Source organism: Dysidea avara, chromosome 11 (assembly GCF_963678975.1).
Source record: "Dysidea avara chromosome 11, odDysAvar1.4, whole genome shotgun sequence".
Lineage (NCBI taxonomy): Eukaryota > Metazoa > Porifera > Demospongiae > Dictyoceratida > Dysideidae > Dysidea > Dysidea avara.
This window is the reverse complement of record NC_089282.1, coordinates 21,319,153-21,331,177: the sequence shown is the minus strand read 5'-3', so window position 1 is coordinate 21,331,177 and position 12,025 is coordinate 21,319,153. Positions and strand designations below refer to the sequence as shown.

Sequence of the window (12,025 nt, the reverse complement as noted above, 5' to 3'; positions counted from 1 at the left end):
TATAACTTGTTTGCAGCTGATCTTTCTACTGGGTGACTTGAAATGTAGCTGAACTCTCTACAGGATGATTTGCTTGTAGATGAACTCTGTGCAGGATTCTGTCTACAGGGTGACTTGATTCAAGCTGAACTCTCTGCAGGGTTATTTGTTTTTAGTTGAACCTTCTACAGGGTAATTTGTTTGTAGATGAAGTCTCTACAGGATGGGTGATTTGTTTGTAACTAAACTCTGTTCAGGGTGATTTTGTTTGTAGCTGAACTCTCTACAAGGTGATTTGTTTCTAGCTGATCTCTCTACAGGGTGACTTGTTTCTAGCTGATCTCTCTACAAGGTGACTTATTTCTAGCCGATTTCTCTACAGGGTAACTTGTTTACATAGTAGCTGAACTCTCTACATGATGGTTTCTTTGTAGCTGAATTCTCTACAAAGTAACTTCTTCTAGCTGATCTTTCCACAGGTTGAATTGTTTGTCTCTACAGGGTGGTTTGTTTATAGTTGAACTCACTACAGGGTGATTTGTTTGCAGCTGAACTCTCTACAGGATGGTTTCTTTGTAGCTGAACTCTCTACAAGGTGACTTGTTTCTAGCTGATCTCTCTACAGGGTTAATTGTTTGTAGTTGAACTCTGTACAGGGTGATCTGTTTGTAGCTGAACTCTCTACATTATGGTTTCTTTGTAGCTGAGCTCTCTACAAGATAACTTCTTCTAGCTGATCTCTCTACAGGGTGACTTGTTTGTAGCTGAACTCTCTGTAAGGTGATCCTTCTAGCTGATCTCTCTACAGGGTGACTTGTTTGTAGCTGAACTCTCTATAAGGTGATCCTTCTAGCTGATCTCTCTACAGGGTGATTTGTTTGCAGCTGAACTCTCTACATGATGGTTTCTTTGTAGCTGAACTCTCTACAAGGTAACTTGTTTCTAGCTGATCTCTTTACTGGGCGATTTGTTTGTAGCTGAATTCTCTACAGGGTGATTTGTTTGCAGCTGAACTCTCTACATGATGGTTTCTTTGTAACTGAACTCTCTCTACAGGGTGATTAGTTTGTAGTTGAACTTTCTACAGAGTGACTTGCTGGTAGTGTAGCTGAACGCTTCAAAGGGTGATTTGTTTGAAGGGGTGATTTGTTTGTGGCTGAACCTTGCAAATAGGAATTTGTTTGCAGCTGAACTCTCTACAGGGTGGCTTGTTGATAGCTAAACTCTCTACAGGATGATTTGTTTGTGGTCTGCTGAACTTTCCACATCCACAGGGTGATTTGTTTGTAGCTGAACTCTGTATCAGATGACTTGTTTTGTAGCTGAATACTCTACCGGATGACGTGTTTGTAGCTGAACTCTCTACAGGGTGACTTGTTTGTGGCTGAACTTTCCACAGGGCGATTTGATTATAGCTGAACACTACTGGTAAGCTGAACCCTACAAGTGACTTGTTTGTAGCTGAGCTCTCTGTAGGGTGATTTATTTGTAGCTGATTCAGAACTATCTACGGGTGACTTGATTGTAGCTGAACTCTTTACAGGGTGACTTACTCATAGTTGAACTCTCTACACGGTGATTGATTGTAGCTGAATGTTCTATTAGGGTGACTGCACTATTAGAGTATCTTGATCGTGCACTTGTTACACCTAGTTGACTTTCATCAATGGTTTTTAATTTGATTCCTTGTAAAGATCATTCTAAAATAATTAATCTACCTCTCTACCTATTTTTAGCTGATTTCATTAGCTAGTTTGCCTGGTAGCAGGCGTGGCAAGTAATACTTTTTAATTAACAAAACTCGATCGTGCGCTTTTTACACATGGTTGGTGTTTTTGTTATAACTCCAGTGCAATTTCTTTCAAACCACAAAAGATTTGTACTATGACAGTTACTCCATGTACAGACCAATTTTTGAAAACCATTCTGTCTAGTGGTTTACCCTGGAGGCATGACAACAAATCTCCTTTCGGTTTTTGGAAAATTATGCATAACTCTTTCATTCTTTGTCTGATCTGTACTACAGTTGGACTGTAAATGTGTAGTGTTATGGTCTTATACTGCCATCCAAATTTCAAGTAAATTGACTAAGACACGTGTGAGTTATTATGATTTTTCTAAAGTACATGTGCGAAAAGAAGACTAAGAAGAGAAATATAAAAGAATTAAGACAAACTTTGAATGCGCGTATCTCAGTGATTAATGGGCAGATTCACCTCAAATTTGGAATGGGAGGTGTCGTACTCCGAGTGTGTTTTCACAGCAAAAATGGTTAATTTCTGTCCAGGCATTATTGAGCTACGGATGCGTGAAAACAGCATTTTATTTAAACATTGCGCATAAACATTCATGTGATCATGTTACAAGTCACGTGTGCAAATTGCTCAATTGCATTTCACAAACAATCTGAAATCAACTGTGCGTCGTACCCTGTGTGCAGATGTAGATACATCAGGTGATCTCAGCTTCATTACTTTCACTGTCGACTGGTGTTACCAAAACAATAATTAATTAACTGTGAGAGCCTCAGAGTGAAAATATTTTCAAAGTGTGTGTTGGTGTTGTGTGTGTGTGTTTACACATTGTAATTACTGCTACTGTTGTCATGTTTTGTTGGTTGTTGTTGGATGGGTCGACTCAATTGTGGAGGTGTCTCTAGCTAATCGGTTATTCCAGCTGCAAGCTAGGGTTCTGCATATGTCATGGGAGTATACTGTTGTGGCCACTACTGCTATGATGTGGGGTGCCCATCTTATGTATTTCCTGACAAAATGCTATACTGAGTCACTTATAAAATCTATTTGTAGAGCTAACAACTACAAGTGTGCGTAGTGTGTGGGTTTGTACGTGGATTATTTGTTTTATTTTTGTTGGCCTCAAAAATCCCCATCAGTATAGCAACTGACAACACCCATTCTGGCAATCACATGGTTGGTATAGCTACATGTAGTTGTGCATAATTTGCTACAATGAAAATACTGGGTATGACCAAAATCTTTTTGTACCACTCACATGTACACACATAATAGCCTTCTGGCTCAAAACCCAGACTCTGTCCTCCTTTCCTGTTGGCTAAGTGGTGCAATAACAAGCCTCACTGACAACCAAGAGTGACATTCTCCCTCCCCTCTGGCTGTTATGATGTTGGGAATATGCCACTTGATGTTTTGTGCCATAGCTATGTACTGGTAGCTACACTTCAGGCCCGTAGCCACGGGGGGGTTCGGAAGAACCACCCTCTTGGAAAAAGGTCCACAATTATACAAGTCCAAATTTTCAGTAGCAAAAGTCCATTAGTTCCAGTTTAATAAACACCACTAATAAGAAGCTAAATTAAGTGCTTGAGTAGTTGGCTCATTCAGTGCTTGTAATGCAATGCAAGATCGAGATACTCTAATAGAGCAGTCAACCACCCTAATAGAACAATCACTCTAATAAAACAATCACTCTAATAGAACAGTCACAATTATATTTTCTTTTAAAATCTGTATGTAACTACTTAATTTATTTACAAAACCATATTTGTTGTCTAAACTCTAAACTAGAACTTTCATAATTTAAAAATTTTGGTGGGCAAGTCCCTCCCATGCAGAGCCCATAAATAGCATCCATGCTTCAATGCATGATCCAACAGAACGCTCAATCTTTCCCATTCTTATTCACTGTGACATTCCAATATATTATAGACACAGATGGTATAATCACAGATGGTATAATTACAGCAGCAGTAGAGATATATCCCAGATGTCATCTAAATAGCTGGTCTTGAGCTTACCTAAAAATTGTTATTTTTATTGACTGAAATACCACTAAATTCAGCTATTAGTGTCTATTTTCAAAAAATTTCCTGGGGGGCATGCCCCCAGACCCCCCTAGTTTCAGCATGCACACCATAATGTAATCCATATAAAAAAGGTCCACTTTTCTTCTAAAAGAACAGTATGGCTATGGCCCTGCACTTGTAGCAATATGCATGTGTAGCTTGGCGGAGTGCAAGGGAATTAAAAGTGGATCAGATACACAAGATTAGAACATGACATTCATAACATGCTTCAGGGGAATGTTTATTACATGGCTGAACACTAAAGTTGGGGCCAGTGTTTATTCTAGGATTTCTCCTTTGGGGGTGATCAGGAATTTGGAGGGTGACCGGATTGACAGTGTTGGGAGTAACGCGTTACATAATATTATTACTTTTGTGGTAACTAAGTCAACGTTGAAACCGGGTCACTACTGCTGACCCGGATGACCCCACTGACCCGGATAGCAATCCGGGTCAGACCCGGATTAATTAAAGCCGAGACGTGTTTCGGCTAGTCTCGGGTGAGCGAACGAGTCTACATTTTGAGCGTTCGATTCGTGTTGAGTAAATATTGCAACTTCAGCCTAGCTGTAGGTTGAAGACCAAAAAAAAAAAAAAAAAAGTCTTCACCTACTGACAATAGCTACCCCTCACCATAGATACCCTCAGTTTCGTGCTACATACTGCACTTACTAACAAATAGGCATGGCTGAGCATATGTTGGTAATGCGATAAGTGGGCGTGGTTCACAAAAGAGCTACGCGATAGTGTTTATAAGTTCCACGTCGTCAAACGAACAATTTCGTTTCTCACGTGATCCAATCCGGGTCAGACCCGGATAAATTGTAAACCGGGTCAGACCCGGATGACCCGGAGAAAATGTGACCCGGATGACCCGACCCGGTTTCAACGCTGAACTAAGTACTATAACGAAATATGATATAAAAACAGGTAATGTAACTCAAGTTACTTTACTTACAAACGTAAGGCGTTACCTAAGTAATATAGTTACTGTAATGAATCTAATATTACGTAATATTATTACTACAAGTAACAAAGTTACTAATCTCGTTAGTAATCCACTGAGTAACGCCTCGCCACAACGAAGTAATGAAACCTGCTGAATGAAGCTTATTCACCAGCTTCTTACTTATAACCAAGATTTGCACATTGTCCAACAACACAATCATGTCACGTGATAATGTGGTAGTTTCACACGTGACAGCTTAAGGCTGTGGACACAAAGTAATATAATATGTAATATTATTATAGTTACTTTATTTTATGGGTAATATGTAACTAACTAAATAGTTCAGTTGCAAGTAATATGTAACTAGTTACTTTAACTAGTTACTTTTATAAAAAGTAACTTGCCCAGTACTGATGATTGATCATCTATGTAAAACAGTTGAATAGCTCCAACTAGCTAGTTATCTGTATCATGAGTGTTATTTTTGTGATACAGATTCTATGGTTGGTAGGGCTTGATCGATGCATGAGTGTAGAAATGATGATGTAATGGTGCAATATCTAAGACAACCATGTGCACCTCATGTGAATTGTTTTACATATTAGTAGTGTACTGTGTATGTTGAATCACATTGTATTAGCCATAATTGTATGATACCACTGTTATAGCAAAACAAGGAAATTTTTGAAATCAGGCTTTCTGAAATTGGGTTTTTTTGCTGGCTGTAAACATGCCATTTTGTAAGTAAACTGACTTAGAAATCAAAATAAGAGTGAATTTAAGGACAATTTTAAGAGCTAAACATGCTGTTGGTTCCTGTAAAATACACACGTGTTTGTCGCACACCCACCTGGCTGTACTTGGCTGCATGATACACTATTGTGTGTCTTGATCTCTCACCAATGTGAGTTACATACTTCACTATTATATGATTGATTGCATATAAAGTGCATTAATAATCATTTATTGAAGCATGCCATATTTCTAGAGTCATCATGTACTAAACATTTGGAGCCTGTATTGTCCCCATCTTCTTCACAAGTTGCACTAACATTTTCTCCTGATCAAGATATTGACTATGCCTTCACCAAACTGTCTGCTGCTATTAAAATGATGATTCAACACTCACAATTTGGCATACTACAAGATGCTTGCATTGAGACAGCAACTTCACCAAAAAGTTTCATATCAAGTGGTGTTGTATCTAAAATAGAAGAAGCCAATACATTTAAAGCTCTATGTACCACACTGACCAAATCTCATTATTGGAACTTCTTGGACACCAGAATGATGGAGGCTATGGTAACTGCTTCTATGGTACCAGCTGCACAACAGTCATTGGAGAATTACAAGAAAACATTTTTTGGCAAGGAACTCAGTGAAGTGGTACCTCATTATGTTCCAGTGATACCCTTAAAGTCAGGTCACACTATCATGATGGAAGTTCTTGATAAAGATCTAAGGAAGCTTACCATCAATGAACTACACAAACACCGTTTCTACCTAGAAACTGAACTACTTGAAACTGGTACAGACACACTAGCATACTACAAAATCACAGTGGGATCAGTGATAATTATGTGGCAAGTTCATGTTGATCATGTTTATCAAGCGTACACATCATTGAACAAGAAACAATGTCAACTGTCATTACAGGCAATAACTCACTTGTCAATTCCTGAAGCAGTAATGTGGGAAAAGATACCTGTCCTATGGCGTGGACAACAGATGGGGCAGATTGGTCCCATTGAAACAGTAGATCATGTGAGACAAGAACCATATCCCTTGCCTGAAGGACTAAAGTGGTCTGCTATAAATTTTAACAGCATTGATGAGGTAGCAAAACTGTATGGTCGTGGTAATATTGGAGATTATGAGCACCAGATACAGTGGTCTATTTCACATCCTTGTTTTAAAGATATGTTTTTTGTGGGCATTCGATTGGCTTCTAGTAATGAATTAACATGGGCAGCTTACTGCTTTCAGAGTAATATTAGGTTTGGTGAAGTTTTGCTGCATGTTGTGACTCTGGAATTTGCAGGGCAGAGTTTTCTTGGGCAACAAGGTGATCTTTATGGTGCAGCACTCATGGAAATCATTAGGAGGGCCAACCTGAGTGGAATACCTCAAGCCATGTTAGGTAATGCATCACCCCTGGTCATTAGACCTGTAGTTGTTCTTACTCAGTGGGGTTATTACTTCTCTGATCCATCATATCCTCCTCTTCCATACAATTCCCCCAGAACACATGGCTTAAGAAAGATGACATTAGGGGATGTTTCTAAAGCATTAACTCTTACCAACCAGTATGCTTCACAATTTGAGATTGGTCAAGTCTTCCAAAGTGAAAAAGAATTCTTACATTATGTCATTTGTCCATCATTACCTGGCCGTGTTATCACTTATGTTGTAGAGGATCCTATCACTGCTAGTATAACAGATTTGTTTACATTCAAACTAGAAAATTTTACTGAAACGCAAGCAAAGGCAGCTGCAGTAATTGCATTAGTATGCACCAGCATTCCAGCCAGACAACTCATTACTGATTTATTGTTGTGTGCCAAGCAAGAACAAGCCTTGGTACTTCTTACTTTTCAGTTTGGACTTGGAAAAGAGAATTTCAAATATCTGTTAAAGCAGATTAATCGTCTGTACTACATCCACATTTGCAACTACAAATATCCTGAGGTTGATGAAGAAAATTTTTGTGTCTTCACGGTTATTTAGTTACTTGTATCAAGAGTTTATGCTTGTTTGAGACAACTGTATAAGCTTAACCTTGGATTTAAATGTATTTTTATTATAGCTTTACAACGTGCATATACAAATCTCACAATTAATTGGTGTATACCACAATTAACACCTACATACCACTAACTAAGGCACTAACCTACACAGCATTGTAGGTGCCTTGAGACTAAATAGACAAGATACGTCTCTAATGGCTATAGATGGCTTGAAGACAAGCTAGACGAGATAATTGCTTGAGACGATCACTTATTAAGTGAGAATCCTTGCAAATGCAATATATTCACTGAAGACTGAAGTGACTAGAGTGATGAAACCCTACAAGGCTACCCACTGCTGCCCATAAATTGTCTGCTATGATCACATGCTACTCATAAAACTTCTATACAAACTAATGTTTAACAGTACATAACAGATTGTTTAACATTAGTTTGTATAGAAGCCTTACAGTGCTTGAAGGTTCTTAGTTTACTAATTTGCTAAGCTGTTTTACTGTAGTTACACTGATAGTGAAATGTCAGTAACTTTAAGTATATGGAACATAATAAGTTTAAACTCTCAGTAAAACATCAGTGAATGCGGGTTTACTGAAAAACTACTAAAATAACAATTAACTCTTCCATATACTGGGGATATACCACTGTAGTAAACTAAGAAACTTCAAGCAGTGTTATTTGAGTAGCATGTGATCATAGCAGACAATTTATGGACAAGAGTCCACTATAAACAGTCTGTTATAATCAGCTTTAACAGTCCGGCAAATTAAAGCTAGTAAGAAATAAGACATTTACAAATAGCTACACATCACACATGCAGTCATGTAGCTAGAATTACAAGAGATCAGAAAACTACAATATACATAATTATGAGAACATCTCTCAAATTCAATGTGGGCATACCATATTAAGGCTATTCAGTGGTGATAAACCGCAAATGTGTTTGGTTGTTGAAAGTAGGCTCGAGTATATTATGCTCCAAAATTTGCCTATTATGCTTTTTAGCATTCCCCAATTTTCTGCCTATTATGATTTTCAGAAATGCATTATGCTTTTATTTTGTGTTTTTCTTTGTGTAGAGAAGTTCTTCATATGATAGAATGTAAATGGAAAAGTGTCACTTCAACTGCTAATAGCAATAGCTTGAAATTGGGATGTGCTCCAGATTTAGTAGACATATTAAAGCAAGGGGTCTAGGGGATATCTACATATTATTGTCTGTGAAATAGTATCTGCAGTTTTGTATATATGCAAATAATTATGTATAAAAATATTATGCATGGTTTCAGTCTTCTGATTGTTGTAGCAATTGGTGTTCAAAGGACAGTAACTGCTATGTATGCAGCACCATGTCAAGAACATACGTATTAGCCTCCTGGGGGGTAAACACTTAAAGATCTCTGGGGTACCGCATACGAGGTAGAATTCTGGGGCCATTATTATAATATATACTGTATATATATATTTATATTATATATATATCATATTCCTACAATCCTAGTCAACATACATCTTATCACATCAATAACTCTACGTTATTACCACCTTCCACTTCCCACAAAGTTCTTGGAGTTTTCTTTTCATCTGATTTGAAGTGGAGTTGCCAGTATGAGTATATTATTGCCAAAGCCCTCAAAACTCTTGGCCTACTCCGCAGAGAGGTAAGTACTAGTAACTGCATTACAACTAAAAATATACTACACATATATCCATGGTGCATTCTTGTTTACAAATTTTCTTCTTAGTCCAGCGTCAAAGCAATAAAACCATTTACTTTTTGATAAAAGCATCAAATTTCTTTTGCATGAGGTTTGTAGCATGTGTACTAAGTGTTTTTAGAAGGATACAGGCGTGTATAAAAAGTCCATTGGACCCCTATTTTTTTGGACCTTGTCAATGAAACCATTTGTTTACTGTGCATGTAAAACAATCAATATCCTATCAGGTTAAACTTAGTATTAGACCTGTACAAAATCTGCAGTTGCAACACGATGACCCATTAAAATACAAATTGTTTTCTCGGCCTGGTAGTTGACAAAATGACTAAAAATGCTATTTTCAAGGGATTTTATTACAGTTTAATGCACGCAATTCTGTAGTATCATGTACAAGGATCATCCTGATGTGTATCGCTTTATCGAAGGTGCGGTCCACAGGTCCATGAGTCTAGTCCACAGAATGGACTACGCCCTTGGTATACGTGCTACAGGCCCCATGAGAAATTTGGTGCTATTATCAAAAAGTGAACAGTTGTCTCGATTAGAGGGTCTTAGGTGCTGCACTATCTACTAGCTCAATCAATAGCTCCTACTTTCAGAAATTACCCAGATTATGGAATTATCTTCCAGTGATTAATACCCCTCTTCCTATCCAGCAAATCAAAAAGCAACTAAAACTAATTTCTTTTGTCAGCAATTTTGATGTAAACAACATTGTACTCTCCATTACCTGTGTCCCTGTTGTAAATGCTCTAAACTCTCCTGCCCTGTAAATTTTAAACCATTTATGCACGTATCTTTGTATGTTGTCTACATGTACAGTAGTAGTATTATAAGTATAGTTTGGGCAATTGGCATGTATCCACCTGGCCCTTAACATCACCATACTATTTTTGTACGTATAGCTATATAGCTATGTAATCTTGCATCGGTGTTGTAAAGCAATAATAAAAATGAATATAAATAAAGTAATCCTGTTTCTGGTCCCCTCCCACAGCATTTTTTGGCTTTCTCTGATTTATGTCATTAATGGGGCTAGCTATAGATGCTGATACTTTAGATTGTAGCTATGCAATTTTGTGAATATAATTATTTGAGTTCATCAGTGGGATTAGTATATAACTAGCTAGCCTATGCCACTGTCAAGAGTCAGTGTATATACATAGCTGCATATTTAAAGGAATTGAAGTACTGTTGCAACTGTTAAGCTAAAGGTTTGTATACTGATTACAACACACTACACACCTTAAACTTTGACTGCATTCGTTCATTGTCAGCAATAAATTCTGTTGAACCATTACCAGTTTGAGCAATACCACTCACTAGAGCACTTGATGCTCCTGATCCAATACCAAATGTGAAACACCTACAACAACTTATCATCACATTACTACTATAACACATTCACCGCACACCTTGTACTGTGACAGTTCTTCCTCACTTCACTGATTACACTATACATGATGTCACTTTTTAAGAACATGAAGCTCATGCAAGTGATAGAAATTCACCCCATAAACACCTTCGCTGTAAAAAAAGGTTCTTCCAAGAAACTACAAGTACCTGTAACCCAATGTAAAAACAGCTTAGTTGTAGAGAAAGTAAAAATAACTGGTAACTTACAGAGCTGTTATCTGGAGCGGCCAAGAATCAATCTTAATCCAACCAACTACATAATTGCTAAAGTTCTTAATCCTTGCAGGAACACCTTGTAATTGGCTGTAAAACAAGTACACCCATGAAGGTAACTGGAAATTGAAATAGCTGATATCTGAAGCGGCCAAGAATGAATGTTAATAATTATACAACTAATCGAAATTAACAGAAAGTTTAACATTGAACCTTTATCTTTCAGCTGTGCTCTACATTCACTCTTGCTGCGATTTCTTTTACCAGCCAATTAGAGTTATGTAATTGTACATTAGTGTTAAAACCCAGTCGGGTGATAGCTAATTAACAAATAAATAAATAAAATACCCCAATCACAATCTGCAGGTACAGCTTACAGGTGTAAAAATCTTTGCAGTTTTCATATCTAAGATACAGTAAGTAGAGGCTATCAGAATGTGACCGTTGATGGTTTAAATTGGGAGCCACTTTACCTGTAACACAGGAAAAGGCACAATGAAATTATGCATAGAATTCTACAACAAGTTAATTGCTCTGTAGAATTAATGCTGAATCGAACAGACTATGGTAACAAGAATTATGCCACATTATTTTTCTTATTATAGTCTGTTCAATTTGGCATTAATTTTATAGAGCACTAAACCTATTGTAGAATCGTGTGTGTTATTCTACTGTAACTTTTCCTGTGTAAAGTGAAATCATTATTAATTTTTCTAGCAGTGGTAACTAGCTTTCATATAAATGGCACAACATAAATGCTGCAGTATGATTTGAGTTCAAAGTTGAAGGGGTCTAGCTAAGAGTTGGTCTTCTTTCTTTATATTTTTAAAAATTATAATGATGGATTAGAGTAGTTGACTAACTTGACTGTTCTATTACTGTAGTTTTTAAGCAGTTTTGCCAATTTTGAGCCCCTCTTGTTGATTTGATTTCTATAGTAGAGACTAGCTCTTCTTTTCTCACTCTTTCCATGTTTTTTCATGTCCATGTATACTTTCTGCACCTGTTCTGTGGTTTCCACCATCTTTCTAGATAGCAAATTTTGGAGCAGGGTGCTTCAGCTGCCCATGCACCCTCCTAAATCCACCCTTGAAGAGGACTTGAAAACTATGATACTATAATACTTAACATCGAAACTGAAAAAACATTCTTCCACTTCTAAGTTTTTCAGTTTCAGCAGATA

The 12,025-nt window shown here is 37.3% G+C and overlaps 1 protein-coding gene and 1 long non-coding RNA gene across 6 annotated transcripts in view; both read left to right on the top strand.

The window, feature by feature from the left end:
• The window catches only part of LOC136238725 (glycylpeptide N-tetradecanoyltransferase-like), a 36,528-nt gene extending 28,919 nt beyond the window's left edge, over nt 1-7,609 (top strand). For all 5 annotated transcript variants that reach the window (XM_066029296.1, XM_066029292.1, XM_066029295.1 and 2 more), the window contains one exon: nt 5,740-7,609. In XM_066029296.1, coding sequence (XP_065885368.1) covers nt 5,740-7,478 — 1,739 coding nt within the window. In that variant the 3' untranslated portion in view covers nt 7,479-7,609. The remainder of the gene's footprint in view (nt 1-5,739) is intronic.
• Nucleotides 1-12,025, top strand: part of LOC136238728 (uncharacterized) — a 124,777-nt gene that overhangs the window by 94,613 nt on the left and 18,139 nt on the right. The window lies entirely within an intron of this gene.